Source organism: Lynx rufus, unplaced genomic scaffold (assembly GCF_022079265.1).
Source record: "Lynx rufus isolate CCGP_SWC_20201006 ecotype Redwood Valley unplaced genomic scaffold, mLynRuf1.p SCAF_1, whole genome shotgun sequence".
Taxonomy (NCBI): domain Eukaryota; kingdom Metazoa; phylum Chordata; class Mammalia; order Carnivora; family Felidae; genus Lynx; species Lynx rufus.
Genome location: NW_025814823.1, coordinates 70,442,198 through 70,462,145, shown reverse-complemented (window position 1 = coordinate 70,462,145; position 19,948 = coordinate 70,442,198). Strand labels below are relative to the sequence as shown.

Genomic DNA, 19,948 nt, shown 5'->3' with positions numbered 1-19,948 from the left:
TTTCCTTCACAGACGGCCACTCTGAGACGACAGGGTCGCTACATGTGCTCCACGGTCCCCGCAGATGCGCAAGAGGAAGCACAGAGCTTATTTGTTACGGAGGTAATGTGCCTTTTCTACGTTAATGTACACGTTATCTTAGAGTCACTTTTTGCCTACACCCCCCCTTCTGTAAATTTCAATGATATTTTCAAGGAAGTATCAGAGAGGTAATTACATTTTTATAATGGAAAATAGGAGAACAGTATGGGGTTTTCAGAGTCTGAAATGTGGACAGAAATGTTAATAGGGGTCATTTCTGATGCCTGTTTAAAGCATGAATGCTATAGAACTTACAGGCATGGAATACGGGTAACTTAGGAACTTGCTGGAAATCTTTGGCTGAGGTTTTATTGTTGACATTGTTTTTAATGGAGACTCAGCACACACATTTATGTATTCATTTACATGTTTCTACTTATAACTTATTTTCAAGACTAGTTCAGTCTTTTTGAGATGCCAGGTGATAATGAGCAGAGCGTGAATATTCCTGATCAGTATATGATTATTATCACTCTTATTTGAACATACAGATACTGATTACCTGTTAAAGAGGAAAGAGAAATTATTGCATTTGGATTGCATTTTTTTTAGATTGGTGTTTGTTTCTTCTTCCAGGTGCTTTTAGATGAACTAATTAGGTATTTTAATTTTGTTTCTTGAAGCACTCTTTCATTTAAAAATGATGGGTTTTTAACCCTATTTTTCTAGTTGATTTTTAGATGATAAATATGGCCAACCCCCACAAGGAATCTATGCTTTTTAAAGTGAAGACTAATTAAAATAACAATATTGTAGTAACAGTATTTAGTTTCCATTGAGATTTTCAAAAAATTAAATATGTATTGAAAATGGTAAAAGTGTGATCTCTCATCCTTCTGGAAAGGTAACTTCTTGCCTTACCTCCTTTGCTACTATATTAGTAAAAATAATTCTGGACAAATAGAGCCAGATACGTTTGTGTAGTCTTAAATGTTTAGTATCAAGCAGGATGCAGACGCAGTGTGACTGACCCACGGGCAACTGTCTGGCCTGCAGCCTGTTTTTGTAAATAAAGTTTCATTGTAGTACCGCCACACCCTTTTGTTTATGTGTCACCTGTGACCTACTTTCACGTGATAACTCAGAGTTGAATGTTTGCAGCAGAGATCACATGACCCTCAAAGCTGAAAATACTTACCTATCCGGACTTTTCCAGAAAGAGTTTGTTCACCTCCATACTTATTAATTACTAATTCAGTTCTCCCAGTTGCTTAAAAAATATGGCTTTTGAGGCACAGTTCTCCACTCAGTTCTTTGACTGCTGTAGGTTGAGCAATAACAACTTCATGCTGTGCTGCCCGAGCCAATGGAACGAGCCCTCTTGGGACGCGGCCACAAGGGTGGAGTGGAACAGCCAGCACTTCCTCTCCATCCTCTTGTCCAGCGGAGAATGACCTAACGGCTGTTTTAAAAAACAACTTCAAAAACCTTTCAGTATTAACTTGAAAATATGATTGAATTTCACGAGTCTGAAAGGTCACTGATGAAATGAGCCAGTCAGATCCCTGTCTTTCTGGAGATCCAGTTCTCCAGAGACTGATTTCTGATGTAACCCCTCATCTCCTAGACTTTCTGCATCCCCGGAGGGGTGGGGGTTGCTTGTCTTATTCCAGGCTTCAGCCTTGGAATTCAGCTGGTGCCTGCCATGTGGACAGTCAACAGGGGCTTATCAAATGAATGACTCTCTGGCCACTTAACCTGGTCAACTATGTTTCCTTACAGTTTCTTATAATTTAAAACATTTAAACATAAGTATCTTTCTGACCCATTTTACCTAAGATATTAAAAATCTGGGCAGTCAGGTGTTTCATTCATAAATGCCCTGATTGTATGCAAGTGCTTGCTCGTTGATCTTTTTAACTGGGCAGGTGCATGTTATACTTCAGAATAGGTTTAATATCCTGAAAGAGACTTTGGTGGTATGACTTTGGTTGCTGTGCTTTTTCGAAAACCTGAACAGAGTAGGAGCATGTGCACAAGACTGTGTCATACCTAGTCAGACCTAAAATTGCTGTGCTAACGGACCTAGGGATACAGGTAATTCTGCAATCACACTTGGTTTGGAATGTAACTTTGAGTATGGATGTCAGATGTTCTGAATGTGAAAATGCTTTGAAAATATTTTTGAGGAGAATTTACAAGAGTGAAATAGTCTTCAAAAACATTTGTAACTACATGGCAAAGAGATCGGAAACTTGTTCAGTTCCACCATCCAACTCTGTTCCTAACCCTTCTCTGCTATTTAGTCCACCTTTCAGAACAATAATGTAAAATCTTACACTATCTGCCTGTCGCCACCTTGCCCATAGAGTGCTTATCACAGAGTCTGGCACAAGGGAAACATTCATTATCGTTGTTGTAGTTCTATTCATGACTTTGGGGTAGAGGAGAGTTTGCCTCAGAAGGCCTTTGGGCATAAGCCATGAAACAGATAAAAAAGGTTGACCATAAAAATGATGAAGTAGAGTGAGCAGAATAGAGACTTTGATCACAGTGTTAGTTACAGCCGGAGTCAAGTCAACCAGGTAAGACATAAATACATTCAACTACATCTTCACTTAATTCATTTTTTTTTTCCACACTAAAGTTTACATATGTGTAGCCAAGAGCTGACTATACAGAAAATCAAGGTAGCTGTTGGTAACTCAATCAAATGCTTCCCCTATTGATTTTGACTCATTTGTGTTTGAGGATCTGGTGGACGCAGCCTTATAATCTTTAGTCTACACACTATTCAGTGCTTCCTCCTGGATAGATGAATGAAAGACACCGTGCTGGTCCGTTGAGTCTATTGGATAGTGAGGTAGTTTAATGCAGTGTAGGGAGTATAGAAATGTCTTTTTTTTCCCTCCAGGGTTTCTTCTAGTTGGCTTAGGAATTAAATTGATATAAGGCAGATTAATAGGAAAAAACCCAAAGTTTTATTATGTGCACATGGAGGTCAAAAAATGAAACTGAGACCCCAAGAAATGACTAAGGCAGGCAGTTTTTATACATTTTAGACAAAGAGACAATAAATTTGGGAGGAATTGACAGGATAAAGAAAACAGGTGTTTGGGAGCCTTAATTAGTAAGGAATTCTAAGCAGAATTTAGCTTGCAGTAGGAGATTAGAAAAAAATAACAAGGTTTATTTCCGTAGCTTTCTCAACTTTCAAGTCCCTACCTCTGGTGATAAGGATTTTGTTTTGTTATGGTTTTATTTTGTTTTTTTTTTTTAACTTCTTAGTCCAGGAGAGTATTTTTCATATGGGAGATTTGTTTCCAGCCTCCAGGGGACGGAGGATGGTCTTAGTGTCCTTGCACAGTTATTTCCCAAGTGGCTTCATTCAGAATAATCACCATGGCGTTGTTGTGCATGGGATGGGCCCTGGGCCCCACAGCAGTCTGTGTAGGTTGGTATCATAGAACGTAAAGCTCCCTACTTTGTACATCCTGTTCACACATGCATGTGCGTGCACGCAATGATGTCACGGTGCCACTGAATTGGAATCTAAATCTTTTCTCCTAATAACCTCACTCTGGCCCCTATAAATAGAAGGAAAAGCCAAGGGCAGATTTGTATTATACTTGGTAACAGATCTAGTTGTCATATTAGTAAACACCACGAAAGTGTCTTTTAGGTTCGCACTTTCCACCTACTCTCATGTTGTAGTAGAGGGCACAAGGCTCCCTAAACAAGTGCTTTTAACTCAGAAGCAGTACATTGTTTGTTATGTAAATGCAGCAACATGAGGTGCAGTTTTTCCCCTTGTAAAAATCTGGTCTCTGATTATGAATGATGGGCACTTAAAGTGACCCATCCCCAAGGGTAAGGCTTTAGGGGTTTTTAAGCTTTATAGGAACCTCTGATAGTGGAATTTCAGGCAAGGGATGGTCGAAGTGAAAGAATTGTTTTGATGTTTGTGTGGCTGCACATTCGTAAACCTTCCCAAATGTTCTCCTAAAGCCATCACATATCTTTTTTCTTTGCCTCTTATGTTTTCTATTTTTTATACCCTTCCCCTCACCCCGTAGTGCATCAAAACCTATAACTCTGACTGGCATCTTGTGAACTATAAATATGAAGATTACTCGGGAGAGTTTCGACAACTTCCAAAGTGAGTAAATGGTCAGACCACACAAGGTGGGGTGATAACACGTGGGCAGTGTTTTTTGTGCTTGAGAGGCTTAAGGAGGTATGTAACTTCACATGCAATCAGAGTAATTGGAGAACATATTTCTAGATGGTTTGTATGTATATGGAGTAGCTATTGCTTCCAGGGTATTTGATAATAGGACTCAAACCTAGTACTCTGGGATTGGTAAATGGTATAAACATGGATGGTTTAGTTATGGCCGGTGATTCTTTCCAGGGTACCACTGATAGAACAGGTAGAGTACTTTCAGCGAGAAATAGAAAACAAAGAAATAGAAAAAAATAGAAAACAATGTAAATGCTACAGTGTGTCTTACCTTTAAAAGAATACTTTGGAGAAATATAAAAAGCATGTCATATTGAATAAATTTTATGTTTAAAAAAAGTAAATCAAAGACAAGCATTCCCCAGACAATTTTCTTACTTTCTTTGAAGTATTAATGGGTTCTGGAATACACCCAAAACAAGTGTGTTTAGATTGATTAGTGGTCATTATAGTGAACCAGGTGGAGGTAGGTCTTGCCTCGAGGGGACATGTTCCATTTCAGGATATCCTGAAATGATGCAGTTGGTAAATATAGGTAATAGTTGATTATGAAAATTGAAATCAAATAATGATGGATTGTATTGTATCAAAAGTAGCCATCACCAATGAAAATTTTACTTGCAACCCTATTAATATATTTTTCTCTATGTTTGTTGCATCTGTGAGTTTGAACCATTGAAACTATTCTCAGTGGACCTAGATGTTTGTTTTTCCTCTTTGTGTGGTTCAGCCACTCCTTGGGAGTGTTTAGCCAAGTTCCCCATTGACTCTTTTTAAACTTCAGCTGAAGACACTCCCTTCCAGCATTATCTTCTCCAGATGGGGTGTGCTCCTTAGTTCTGTATTTACCCAGTACTTATTTGGGGACTTCTAAATTCTGTCCATTTGATTGCCTGAACCTGTCTTCACGGATAGTCTGGTTCATACTATTCTCATGGCTTTCTTAGAACATACTGCGAGCTGTAGCATACTGACTGCATGATATACTTTCACTGCTGGTAGATTTTACCTTTGGCATTAATAATTTTGCAGTTGTGTGATAAGAAAGAGAGAGAGGATACTAACAGTGATTAAGAACATAGATTCCATAGTCTGCCTTCATCATCTGCTCTCTCTGCCCTCTGTGAACCTCAGTTTCCTCATCTATTAAATGGTCCTACTACCACCAGTCCCCACCGTCTAAAGGACTGAACGAGGTAATACATGGGAAACGCAGTGCCTAGAACATACTGTTTAATATACATGCTGGCCGCTGTTTCAGTACTTTTGTTGTTAACACCATCATCATTAACACTGTGGTTCCCACTCTGAAGACCATGACCCCGGTTCCCATTTTTTCTTATAAACTTCATTTTAAAAGTTATTCTACCAGTCTTTTTCCCCCCTGTTCTACCAAGTCTTTATTAATTAATACACTTTCCCATTTTTCATATACCTATCTAACTCCCAACAACCTGGTCCAGCTCTTCTACATGGCTTCCGCAGGCTCTCTAACTCTTGGATCACCCACTTTGCAAAGCAGTAGTGTGTCGATTATTTTTATTCTTCAGCCGAGTGGAACAGCTTTGAGTTTGTTAAATGTCTGTTCCTCTAATGGGGGAAGAAGTGCATCTCTTCATGGATTAGGTAATTATAAAACAAGTTTCTTTCTTCTTTTTAAAGCAAAGTGGCCAAGTTGGATAAACTTCCAGTTCACGTCTATGAAGTCGATGAGGAAGTTGATAAAGATGAGGTAAGGTTATCGCTTGCGGATCTGGAAACTGGTTTAGTTTACAGACTTTACAAGATCGGTTGGAAAATTACCAACATTTAAGCCAAAAGGGGAATTGGAATGTTTCTTGAAACGGGGAAAGAATTTTTATTCGATGTATTACTGGATTGATTGAAATAAGGTCTCCATTTCAACTTGACTGCTTAGCATTGCAAGTTCTTCCTGTCTTGTTTATTTGTTCCGAGATCATTTTCAAAGGCCTGGATAAGATTTGGCTACATTGTTAAGAGACAGCAAGATTACTTAGACCTTAAGTTTAGGTTGTTTTTCAGCAGACTATCTTGAAACGAACCGCCAGTAGACTTTAAATGGCTCTTTCTTTCAATGATGGGTTTGAGTGACGCATATGGTATCAAGAAGCTTTTTTCTTTCTTTTATTCTTAAACAAGGGCACTCCCCCTTCTCTTGAAGAAATCTATAGAGAGAGCTGGGCATTAAGGTGACTGGCCACTGAGCGAGGGAGACCTAATAACAAGTCAGGGCTAGCTGTCCTCTGCGTTTCTCATCTCCCCTGCTCAGTATTGGCTGCCTCATTGTGAGTTTAGGGGAGAGAGGTTCCTTTTTTTTTTTTTAATCATCAAGTAAGCTGTAACACCAGCCATTCAAGAATGTGAACAATGCCCATGGTGGGAAATTATTTTAGAAACCACTTTTAAAATAATTCTGGAAGAGTAAGTGACCGTCCAAAGTGAGAAACAAGATAGTAAAAACACTTGGTGCTGATTAGTTGTAAGAGTAGGACCAGTCGAAATAACGCATGCTAAGGGCACACTGAAAACTGTCAAATCCTAGACAGATGAGTTATTTCTGTTCTTACGAATAATAAGAACAGTAAAACCACCAATATTACAGTGAGATGGTCTAAAACAAAACAGAAGACGGGTCTTTCTGCAGTTGTCTCTTTGATTACAAAAATAAAGATCATAATTGGAGACTGGTCTTATGGGATGTGAGTTGGGTAACATGACGGTGAGTGGCCCTCTCGTCCTCCTGTACCTACTGAACGTCCATCAGGTACCGCCTTAGAGGGGCAGGGACCCACAGGGCTAGAGCCAGCTGCAGCCTGCCAGATTGTGTGTGTGTGTGTGTGTGTGTGTGTGTGTGTGTACGTACACACCTGTCATCTGTCTGTTACATGTACGAGTGTTTGCCTGACATATTTTCAGCAGCAACTGGCAACCCCATGCCCGCCTCCCTGCACCAGAGCCCACAGCTGGAGCTGGAACGTGCAGAAGCATGTTTCTTTATTTTTCTAGCCACGTCCCTTCTCTTTCCTAACTCTCCCCCCTCCTCTCTCTCTTTCGTTCTTTTCCATTGCCCAATCCTTTTCTCTCATCCCTCCTTTCTCTGCTGCCTCACATTTCCTTCTTTTCTTCGTTCACCTTCCCCTGAACTGAGCCTCTGGGAAGTTTTCCAGGAATTTGCTTTTGTCCTCCAATTATAGGGGAGTGTAATTTGAAAATATTTTTCATGAAACCCAGCAGGACCTTACAACCTGAGTGGTCAAGTATGGTATGTACTTTCTGTGGCTCATTAAATACTCAAAAATAAAAAATTTGGACTGGAACTAGCTTTGCCTTTTAATGGACTAGAGCTTTCAGGGATTGATGCTTCTCCCTCTCTTTTCCTGCCGAGCCGGCTCTAAAGTGACTTGTGGCAGATGGTAACTCCAGTAATGGGGCACGATGGGGCAAGCCGGCACCAGTTGAATGATTTTCCTTTTGACCAGAGTCACAGCAGATAAGATTAGTAGTGACTGGAGATCAATTGTGGTTTTCCTTCTCTCCTAGGATGCCGCCTCCCTCGGCTCTCAGAAGGGCGGGATCACCAAGCATGGGTGGCTGTACAAAGGCAACATGAACAGTGCAATAAGCGTAACCATGAGGGTAAGGCAGTCCATCACCCTGCACTCCCCTCTCATGAAACCCTTTTTGCTATAGGTCTTGGGAATCATGCTCAAAATGAATGGGCATGTTGTTCTTCCTGACAAAAGTGACATTGTCTGGTCAATAAGATGCCTCCCTGGTGATCAACCTCCATTGGTACCGTCCTGCTCGCACCCACTTCCCCTGCTTCATGCCCGACCACCAGCGTGACGAGATCTTCATCATTGGGCTGGTGTGAAGGCACAGTTGCCGACGCAGGCTTTCTTCTCTGTACCCACGACAAAAGCGATCGTGGCACCTGCAAGCACATCACCCAGGGGCTAAGTCTCAGCACTTTTGGGAGGTCTACTGTGGCAAGGTGAACAAGAGCAAAGCTGGAGGACTGGAAGGAAAATGGTTTGATTGGAAGGGGGTTGGAAAGAGAAGAGCAAAAACTAGTATAAAAAGCCATTCAGGAAAGAGGTAGGAGCAGAGGAAGAGCAGCATGAATACTGAAGAGAAGAGCCATAATGGAAGGGAGGGAGGGTGGACGGGGAGAGAAAAAGGAAATCCAGGGAAATGCGGACTGTCATAATCCTGAGGCTGGAAAATCGTTCAGTGTCACGAGGCAGAGAAAAGTTCCTATTCTGCGTGAGCAAGAAACCCTGGGGATTTGAGAAAGTTTCCATCCTTCTGTGCTGCATCCCAAATTGGAGCTTATCGCACTGCTTTTGGGTGGTTATGTAAAAATATCAAATGCTGTGGGTAAGAAAAAATGACCCATGAATGTTAAGTGAACCACCTCCTCAGAATTTAAACGCACTGATATTATTAGACGTGATGGAGAGTCTTAACTCACCCTTACCTGGGGCGTTGGCCAGGATTAGATTGGTTTTAGGGAGAATAGAAACGGTTTTTACACGTGTGTACTGTGTAAAAACACGTGTGTAGCTGTGAGTGGTTGGTAGGGACTGTGACTCTTTTCGTTTTGAAACAAGAGGTGTATATGTATTTTTCTCCCAGTCATTTAAAAGACGGTTTTTCCACCTGATTCAACTTGGTGACGGATCCTACAATTTGAATTTTTATAAAGATGAAAAGATCTCCAAGGAACCGAAAGGATCGATATTTCTGGATTCCTGTATGGGTGTGGTTCAGGTAAATATGAGTAGAGTTCTATCATCAAGTTTTCTGATCTGTAAAAGTACCATCTGTGAATTTGCAGATTTAAGCAAATACTTCCAAGAATGGCAGTATCGGGGGAGGAGGTGGAACAGCTGTCAGGTAAGTAAAGGCTCGTTTTTCATCAGATACACGTGAAACAGGCAGACTTCTATTGTAGTCGGCTGAGCACCATGGGGCTGAGCTCCAGTGTTTAAGGCTCAACCACTTTATAGCTGTGTGACCTTGGCCAGGCTATTACCAAAAGTTTCTTCATGTGCAAAATGTGGGTAATGATCATGTTTCCTTAGTAGAGTAAATTGAGGGGACTGGATGAATTCATTTGGAAATATTCAGAACAGTTCTTAGCATCTCCGTGATGAGTTTTATCATTTCTCTCATAGTACCAATAACAGGATTAGTCAAGAGACTGGGTTTCAGATCCAGACTGAGTTCAAATCCCTGCTCTACCACTACCAGCTGTGTAGCTTTGGAGACACTGATCCTCTCTGTGCCTCAGTTTCCTCATTTGTTAAATTGGAATAATTGTATTGAATATGGTTATTGAGAGGATTAATTAATATATGAAAAAAGAGCTTGGAACAGTGCTGGCACATGGTAAGAATTCGGCCAGTATTGAATATTTTTGTTAGTGCTATTGCAGTTGTAGAGTTATTCTTAAAAATTACTATTATTTTTTTTTTTTTGAGAGAGAGCAAGAGCGAGCAGGTGAGAGGGGGAGAGAGAGACAGAGAGGGAGAGGGAGAGGGAGAGAGGGAGAGGGAGAGGGAGAGAGAATCTTAAGCAGGCTCCATGCTCAGCATGGAACCCGACTCAGGGCTCAATCCCATGACTGTGGGATTATGACCTGAGGCAAAATCAAGAGTCAGACTCAACCAACTGAGCCACTCAGGTGCCCCTTATTTTTAGGTCATGACCTAATGGTTCAGTGAGTTCAAGCCCCTCATCGGGCTCACTGCTGTCAGCACAGAGCCTGCTTAGGATCCTCTGTTTCCCTGTCTCTCTGTGCCCCTCTCCTACTGGTTCTCTTTCTCTCTCAAAATAAATAAATACACTTAAAAATTAATTTTAATCATACATAATGCACAACTGTACTCACATTATAAAAAAAATCAGACCATTACAAACTGGAGGTCCCTGTTGATCCCTATCTCTCCCTTTCCCAGGGAGCTTGCTGTTACCAGTTTCAGTGTAGGACCGAAAGCTGCTGTTTTGGTGTAGGACCTTCCAAACCTTAACAGAATTGTCTTTGAAAGCAAGTTGCCAGATTCCCCATCTGTCCATCCATCTCCCCACCCCCTTGCCACTTTCCAGAAAGGTCTAAGGCAGTAACTTACAAGGAAACATAAAACACAGGATAGCACAGATTTAAAGTGTGTTTGAAGGCAGGAGAGGTGAACAAGGAGTCAAGGTAGGGAGGAGATGAACAGGAATTAAGCTAAGAAAGAAGCATAGGTGTTCAAGAGACCTAACACCTGCTGTGGGTGGGTGACAAACTGGGCTCTGTGCTTCCTAGCTTGGAGACCCGTTCAATCCAGTTAGCCAGAAGCTGCCCGAGTAATCTCAGAATGAAGATCATTCAGGCATTTCTCATGGGGGCCCTGAGACAGAGGGCACTGTGTGGTTAATGAACAATCTCCCTGACAACTCCTCACAATAGATGCAGTCACCATTATCAGAGAATTCTTCCTAAAATGACTCAGTGTTGGCTGATGACATTGGCCCGAAGCTCAGTTCTAATAAGAAAGGTCGTTTTGTGGGGCCAGTGTGATTGAGGTTAGAGACACAGCTCCCCGGCCTGACCTTCAGGTGTGTACTTGTTTATGTACTCACATGTTGAAAATTACATTGCATTTTCATCCCAAGTAATTCATTCATCTGGTTTAAACCGTCAAGCAGTGCAGAAAGGCAACCCTGCGAGCACCTTGTTGCCCGAGTGTCTTCCACCTCACCCACTCCCCACTCCCCTGACGTGATTGTTTTCAGCTGTTTTCACTCTTCTTTCTGGAATGTGCCTCCATAATGCTGGAAAAGGCACGTCCGCTGCTTTTTATTCATCACTTCTGGACATTATGGAAGGTAGGATTTTAGTTCCTACAGCCCTCCTTCCTGCTCTAATCTAGGTGAATTGCTGTCTCAGCCTCTGGATAGCCATCATTCTGGAAACTCTTTGCCTTCCTGCCTGCGTCGGATTCCCTGTTTCCGAGATCCCATGTTTTCTTTCTTGTTCCACTTTCTTATTTTGGAGGAACACATCCTCCAAGTAGCTTCCTGAGAAAGAATGTCAAAGTTGTTAATTTCTTGAGAGTTAGCTTATCTGCCAATATTTTTGGTTTTGCATTCAAACTTGATGGATAGTTTGGGTGTATGTAGAAATCCAAGGTGAAATTTACCTTCAAATTTGAAGACACCCAATTATGTTGTTGTTTTGGGGTTCTGATGTCCCTGCTCTTCTTAATCTTCTCTTTATCTCTAGTGACTTGCAATTTGGGTTATTTTGTCTTCATTTTGATGTGGGTTTTTTTTTTTTGGTAAACTGTTTGTTAAGGCAGAACCTACAAACAGAACATGGACACGTCATGAATGCATGACTCAGAATTTTTACTACTAGATTTGGATCTGTTTTGTCTTACGTGCTGAGAACTCTGGAAGAGCTCTCATTCTGGAAACTGTGTCCTGTGTAATATAGCCACCTTGGTCTTCTGGAGCTCTGCTCAGTCTCTTTAACTTAGGGGGACCACAGGGCTCTGTCGGGCTCCCCTTCCCGGGCCACAACCCAGACACCGCCTCCAGCAGAAAGCTTAAGGGCTGCTAGGGTGCAGCTCATCTATGTCCCGTCCAGCAGGGGTCATGGTCCTGCCCTACCTGTGGTCAAATATCCGCAAACAGCTGTTTGATCTCTTCTGTTCAGTTTTCTAGTGGTTGTGATGGGAGAGCGAGTCCAGACCCTGTTCCTCCATCAAGCCAGCAGTGGAAATTAGGGGTCCATACTCAGACGCCTGCAGGAGCCGAGCAGGAAAATTAAGTAAAAGAACAGGCCTGCGTGGAAAGCAAGAGGGAATGCATCGCATTCTGTGACAAACTGGAGCACGAACGGTCCCGTCTCGTGGGGCCGCCAGCCGCCTCCCCGCTGTGGCTGATGCTGGGCGGAGCTACCAGTTCAAGGGGGCCAGATGATCTGTTTTTGTCTTGTTTTTAGCAAAAAAATCCAGAAATACAAAATTTTACTTAAATCTTGGTATTTTTGATTACCGGAAACCAATTTAAAAACAGCCCCAGGGATGCCTGGGTGGCTCAGTCAGTTAAGTGTCCGACATTGGCTCAGGTCATGATCTTGCAGTTTGTGAGTTCGAGACCCGCGTCGGGCTCTGTGCTGACAGCTTGGAGCCTGGAGCCTGTTTCAGATTCTGTGTCTCTCTGTCTCTCTCGGCCCCTCCCCTGCTCATGCTCTGTGTCTCTCTGTCTCTCAATACATCAAAGTACGTTTCTTCACAGTGTAAAGTAGGCAGGACCAGAAACGGTCAATGACAGTGAATTAACTTCTTGTGTGGGATTTCCAAGTAGGGGTTTCATTTGTATTCTTGAGCTAGGAGACCTTTCAAGTTACTTTCTAGTTAAATCTTCAGGCATTTCTTTTAAAGAAAAGTTTAAAGCAAAACTATTAAGAGTTTTGTTGCCTGTCTTCGGCACAGCGTGTAGGTGATTTGTGCGTCCGGCATCCCTGGGCTGTCGGTCAGCCTGTGCAGTGTTCTCCGTGACCTTAGGTCCTGACTTTAAGGGACATCTCTTCCTTCATATTCTTCATATTCTCTTCCTTCATACTCTTTCTTCATCAGATGTGGCTGATGGTGTTTAACATTTAATGAATTGTATTCAAGGCTTCAAAAAGTTAAATAATTTGTTTTTATCCACATCTGTTTGGAAGCTAAGCACCAACACTGTGGTTTGTTTGTTTTTGAATTGTTTTTGGACATTGTGGGGGAAAAAAGTAGTTGATTAATGCTATGGGTTCAAAGAAATGCATAAACTGAAAATTTTAAATAAACCTGCAAGTAATCCAGTGTAGAATCTTAAGGCCTAAAAGCATTTTAGAACCTTGAAGTTGATTACGTTTATTTTCAGATCAGGAAGATCAGGCTGAGAAAGAGGAATAACTTAGAACCAAGGCCTGATGTCTTTTAACTTATTTTCACAGTTTTTTTAACTTTTAACTTATTTTCACAGTTGTGACTGGGACAGAAAACATATTTCGTACCTAGCCTTTTGACTCCTGTCTGATTCTGGCCCTGACGTGAAGTGAGGCGCCCGCAGCGGGCAGTATGTACGTAGCTGGTGTGGCCTGCGTGTTTCTGAGAAGCATGCTGCCAAGAACATGGCCACCTTGGGGAGGGTCAGGGCGTCCCTGCCACCTACACTGAGGAGCCTCTCAGGGACTGCGGCTAGCCAGCCAGCTGCTAGTGGGTGAGGGCTACTCTGCCCCCTACAGGTTGCCCTCAGCCTGTACATGCAAGGAATCTTGGGCTGTGGTCCTTAGAGCCGAACTTCTTTCTAGTGCTGTTCCCTGGAGACGATTGTGCTTACCAGGGGAGGTTTGGTACTCTCTGGAGATGTGTGTTAATCTTCACAACTGGGGTTATGTTCCCTGCATCTAGTGGGTAAGGCCAGCGATGCTGCTAAACATCTTGCAGTGCACAGGCCAACTCCCACAACACTTACCAGCCTTAAGCATCAGCAGTGCCAAGGCTGAGAAACCCTGGTCTAGGGCACTTTCATCCTCCATCATTTAATGCATGTGACTACTGTCTTTGTACTTGGAGCTGGACACCCTTTGACAGGTGTAAAAACTAGAGGCATGAGGGAAGGCTGTAGACATGGTGTCCAAATACCTCTGGGGACTCACAAATGATGGGAAAGTTCCAGATGAGGAGGTCAAACACACTGAGAGATAATGTTTGCTTTATAAAATGGGATACCATGCACTACTTCATCAAAAGAAAAAAAGGAGCTGGAGGAGTTGAAAATTTTCAGTGAAATTTCATTCATTCAGTAAATTTTTTTTTCCAGAGCTTATTGTGTACCAGGCAGTGTTCTAGAAATCTGGATGTAGCATTGAACAAAAGTAATCTCTACCCTAAGGAGCTCTCATTCCATTTGAGGAGACAGACAACAAGTGAAATCCATGATGTGTCAGATGGGAAAATAAAATTATGGACAAAATAAAGCAGGGAAGGTAGAGAGTGATGAGGGTTTGTGGGGAAGGGACTTGCATTTTTTTAAAGTTTATTTATTTGTTTTGAGGGGGGAGGGGTGGGGGGGCAGAGAGAGAGAGTATTCTAAGCAGGCTCTGCAGAGCCTGACATGGGGCTCGATTCTGCAGAGCCTGATGGCGGGGCTCGAACTCACGAACCACAAGATCATGACCTGAGTCAAAGTCAGGTGCTCAACCGACTGAGCCACCCAGGTGCCCCAGGGGCATGCATTTTTAAATAGCTTGGCCCCAAATGCCAATGAGATAGCATCAGTCAGCAAATAATAAAGAGGAAAAATTTTAAGGCCATTTCAGTTCTCTTAAAATGTGTCTCTGTACTCCTTTTCCATTTCAGAACAACAAAGTTAGACGTTTTGCTTTTGAGCTCAAGATGCAGGACAAAAGTAGCTACCTTTTGGCTGCAGACAGTGAAGTCGAAATGGAAGAATGGATCACAACTCTCAACAAGATTCTCCAGCTCAACTTTGAGGCTGCAATGCAAGAAAAGCGAAACGGAGACTCTCATGAGGGTAAGCAGACCTCGCTTTCTCCAGGGACATGCATACTTCACTGATGTCTTTAACTTTGTCAGAGGGCATAGGGAGCCTGTGTATCGCCAGCTACGTGAGCAATGGGTCAGATGTGAGCTCTTCACAGAGAGTTTGTGAGCAAAGATTTCGTCACATTAGAATTTACTACCCTGACAACATTTTTATCAGGAAACCTTAAATGGAAAGAGCCACAGCTTCGGGGCAGAAAAGAAGACTGAGTTCAAGTCTCCGCAATATCATTTTTCAGCTGTGAGACCTTGGGCAAGCTGCTTACATATTCTGAGCCTCGGTATTCCCATCTGTGAAGTAAGAATAAAACAGAACTTGCTGGTCGATGGGAAGATTAAATAAGATTATGTGTCTCGAGTACCTGGCACAAAATCAGCACTTAAAATACTGTGGTTATTACTGTCATTAATCCTATCCTTTAGATTTTTTAAGACAAAGTTAAGATGGGCAGAAGCCTCATTGGTGGGAAGAATCTGGCTATGTTCTTGACAATTCATGTTTTGTTTCAAGCTCTTAGCCCGGTGAATCTCAACCCTGGCTGTACCTTAGAAATTCTGCGAAACTTTTTAAAAAATTCTCTTTCTTATTTAGTTGGCCTGGGGTGGGACCTGGGCAGGCATTTTAGTGGGTTTGATGGATGTGGCCATGCAGACTGGTGTTCATAACTAATATCAGTTCTTTTTAGACAGTGTCCATGCTGTATCAATTATTAAATATTTGGTTCTCAACCCTGGGTGTAAGTATTTTTTTTTTTAAAAGCTCTGAGGTGTTTTTAATGGGCATTTAGAGTTGGAAACCACTGCATTCAAGGGTGAATATAAGAGAAATGGCCTTTGACCTCCTGCTTTAAATAAAATACATTCAATTACAAGTAACTCAGGTCATCTGTTTTGCCATTTTAGATGATGAACAAAGCAAATTGGAAGGTTCTGGTTCCGGTTTAGATAGCTACCTGCCTGAACTTGCCAAGGTAATAATCATCTTCAGTCTTCTGCCCTTCATAGAATGATACTGAAATATTTCTCATTTCCTAGCTTGTCCAGGATGGAATCTATTGAAATGATTAACAATTACATTGTAGTAAATCGTTAAAAAAGACATTGTGGTTACTGCTCTCTATTTTCTGTCCTAAATGTGAGGGGAGGTAAAATACTCACCTGAGTCAGATTTTAGTCTTGTTTTCTGGAAAGTGCCGTACAGATTATTCTTTTTATTATTCTGTGTCCCTGCCCTTCCATAATGTTTACTACCAGATTACGAGTATTGAAGAAATAACCAAAACACACAGGTAAAGTTTCCCACATTAACATGGTACCTACTATGTTCACACATACGCTCTCCCTATTCACGTTAATAGACACACTTCCAAAGAGGGTGGTCTGTGACAGTCCTACTGCTAAACCAAACAGGGGTTGCCTGAGTTTTGTAAATTGCCTCTGGGTCACTCTGAATGAAAAAAAAAAGTTACACTTGTCTTCAATAATTTTGAGAAGCCTTAAAGTTACTGAAAATCACAAAGATCAAAACAGCCGACCTTATTCCCATGACCCAGATTCAACCCTGTTACTCTGTGGTCCTTTTAGCTTCCATATTTTTTAAAGAAATAAAACATCAACTATAGTTAAAGTTCTATTTAAACACCATCCTTACTCCATTCCCTTCCTCCTCCACAGCCTCAAGCGGAGACAGACACTGTTATGAGTTTCCTGGGATTACTTCCATTTTATCTCTGTATCTTTCCCAGTGTATCTATCATAATGATCTACATGGTTGTGTTCCTTTCATATGTTTAAAAATGTGGGGCGCCTGGGTGGCTCAGTCAGTTAAGCGCCCGACTTCGGCTCAGGTCACGATCTCGCGGTCTGTGAGTTCGAGCCCCGCATCAGGCGCTGTGCTCACAGCTCAGAGCCTGGAGCCTGCTTCAGATTCTGTGTCTCCCTCTCTTTCTGCCCCTCCCCTGCTCGTGCTCTGTCTCTTACTCAAAAATGAAATTAGAAGAAACATTAAAAAAATTTTTTTAATGTTATATAAATGCTAACATATTATTCTGTACTTTTCTTTCTTAATTCAACTTTCATTTTGAGATCTGTCCAAGCTGGTATATAGATCTAGTTCATCCCTTTGATTGCACCGTGTAAGCATTTTATTTTCGGTGTTCTGTTATTTCCAATTTTTTTTTTCCATTACAAACAATGCTACAATGAATATCCTTGTACTTGTCTCCTTGTGTGCATCTATGAATGATTCTCTTTTAAATGAGAGAAATATCTTTGTCTTCTCCAGCCATTTCCATTCTTGCTCTGTTACTGCCTTTTCTTCTCTGCGAATACAGTGTAATAGAGACCCTATACACCCACATCTTAAACACTGTAATAGAAAACATGGTTTATCCATATACGATTATAAATAGACTGGCATTCAGCATTGACCTTTACTTTAAGACAACATGGCTGTTCTAAAATATAAAATCTCCCTCCCTGGCTAGGACTTGAGAGTATTGTTTTTCTTCAAGACTTGACTGTTACCACAGTATCTTTTTAGCACCTGCCTATTAAAGCTAATTTTAGTGTCACCATTGTAACCGCCTACTAAGCTGGGACGGCTTTTGGCTTGTGTGTATGTGTTTTTGTGCTATGAACTTCTATGCATCGTATTTTCCATTGAGATTCACTTTTTTTTGTTTCTGGATATTTGGGGGGCTCGTAATTTCTCAAAGCAGAATGTTTAAACCCATTTTATTTATTGAAGCAGATAATATATGCAATGCAATCCAGAACTTGGAAAGTAACTTTCTACACTTACTGGGTGAACACCGTGGACACCTAGGAGAAGACTCATATTGTTTGAGCCTAATGTTGATTAATTAGAAATCTGTATTTTTTTTCTCCCTGTGAAGACATTCAGGAGTTGTGCCCTCCTTTCTTCTCTCACTGACTACCTGTAGTTGGCCAGCATAATAATTCAATATTTCTCAATCCTAAGACCTAGGAAAATTTTTATTTACTTTATTTTTTTAAGTTTATTTATTTTGAGAGAAAGAGCTCACAAGCAGGAGAAGAGCAAAGAGGGAGAGGGAGAGGGAGAGAGAGAGAGAGAGAGAGAGGGAGAGAGAGAATGAATTCCAAGCAGCCTCTGCACTGTCAGTGTGGAGCCCAGCGCAGGTCTCGAACTCATGAACCATGAGATCATGACCTGAGCCGAAGTCAGGAGCTGGATTCCCAACTGACTGAGCTACCCAGGCACTCCCTAGGAAAGTTTTTAAACTTTCCTTAGTTTAGTTATATGAGATAACATATATAAGAGAGTTAACGCGCACACACACAAAGATATTTAGAGCTATTTTCAAACTGTGTATAACAGGTTAGTTGAAGCAGTTTTGGTTGGTTAAATCAGATTAATTAGTTTAAACCCCACATTTCTTTTTATTTTGCTTTGCTTAATTAATTAATTAATTAATTAATTTATTTATTTGAAGTAGAACTTACATGGAACACTAATTGGATAGCTCAGTGGATTTCACATTTGGGCACCTGTATAACCACCACGCAGATCAATGCATAGAACGCTTCTAGCACTCCAGCAGACTATCCTGTCCTCCCCTCCCAGCTGATATGCCTGCTGTTTTTATGTCTGTCACTGTAGATTAGTTGTGACTGTTCCAGACTTTCTTATCAGTGGAATCATACAGTATGCGCTTTTTACGTGAGGCTTCTTTAATTTACATTATATGACCCAGACATTTTAAAAATATAAATGGAATAGAACTGGATAGAGAATATTAAATACATTACCCTTAATAATGACAGATATTATTTAAAAACTTTTTTATTAAGTAATCTCTGTGTCCAACACGTGGCTCGAACTCACTACCCTGAGTCTCATGCTCTACCAGTTGAGCCACCCAGGCAGCCCAATGTAGTATGTGTATATGTATTGGGTTGTGATATAAACGTATTTCTTACTGTGGTCATGGTCAAAGCCTGAAAAAGAAAGCATTATAAGGGGCTTTGCTGTTGTTATTTCTGCCCCCGACCCCAGCTCTTAAGTGTTTTAAAAATATTTTTATTTCAGAAGATAGAAAAAGGGCAGCAAGTAATTTTTCAAGGGGAAAAAAAAAGAAGAATGAAGATGTATTGCCATGCAGTCAGCGTGCTGCTGGCACACTTGTGATGCTTGTGTGGTGTTGCGGGGTGGGTGAGCCCAGGCCTGACTGTGCGGGACTCTCAGCCCTTCACAGTCCAGGGCTCCAAGCACCAATGTGGCCTTAGCTTAGTTTATAACCTTCTCCACTGTGTCCGGGTGGGGGCCATTTGTACCTGTTAAGGAAGCAGGGAGTTGACTGACTGCTGGTCCTCTTGATCTTGAGAGGAATGGATTCCATAGTTGTGTAATCTGCAGATGAAGTAGAGGTGGGGGGGTCGGGGTGAAGGAGAAAGAGACTGTGTGCATAGCCACTTGGGAGAGGGGAGTTTAATCAGGGATGAAGAGGCCAAGAAGTCAATACCAGGGATGGAGGTGTAAGGAAGGGTCCAGCGGGAGGTCAGGCCACAGGTAAATAAGTTGCAGAGAAAAGACAAGCGGTGGAGTCAGGCAGGAGGTACTGACTGTGTGCTTTAATGGCAGGCTCCTCTCTGGTCAGCTCCTCTTTCTGCTGCATTCATCCTGTTGCCCCGGCTTTTGTCTTCCACTGTGACTGAGACATAACAAACAGGATATGAGTGACAGGAAGTTGTTTCGGTACAAAAATAACTGATGTCTCATTTTGGAATATAATGGAGGGGGGCCCTTGACATATGACAAGGGTGGTATGGGCCTAGGTTTTCAGAATATGTTGTACATTCTCGGCCCTTAGATTGCTTGTACATTTAGTACTGAACGTCTTTGTTGTTTTCTTATTGAAGACACACTGTATCTACCGTAAAATCTCTTCTTTTCCTCCTGTTGTGTAATATGGAACCAAATACATGTTTGTTGTAAATGTAACAGCACGTATAGTATTAGAGCACATGGTCTTATAAACATTTTTATTAACTACACAAACTGTAGTTAAAGTTAGTC

At 41.6% G+C, this 19,948-nt stretch overlaps 1 protein-coding gene across 12 annotated transcripts in view; it reads left to right on the top strand.

The window, feature by feature from the left end:
• Nucleotides 1–19,948, top strand: part of DOCK9 (dedicator of cytokinesis 9) — a 290,859-nt gene that overhangs the window by 155,154 nt on the left and 115,757 nt on the right. For all 12 annotated transcript variants that reach the window (XR_006962383.1, XM_047081304.1, XM_047081324.1 and 9 more), the window contains exons 3-9: nt 13–102; nt 4,098–4,180; nt 5,927–5,996; nt 7,826–7,921; nt 8,924–9,058; nt 14,686–14,860; nt 15,793–15,860. Coding sequence is in view for 11 of the 12 variants with exons in the window: in XM_047081304.1 (XP_046937260.1) it covers nt 13–102; nt 4,098–4,180; nt 5,927–5,996; nt 7,826–7,921; nt 8,924–9,058; nt 14,686–14,860; nt 15,793–15,860 (717 nt within the window). In the remaining variant the exon portion in view is untranslated. The remainder of the gene's footprint in view (nt 1–12; nt 103–4,097; nt 4,181–5,926; nt 5,997–7,825; nt 7,922–8,923; nt 9,059–14,685; nt 14,861–15,792; nt 15,861–19,948) is intronic.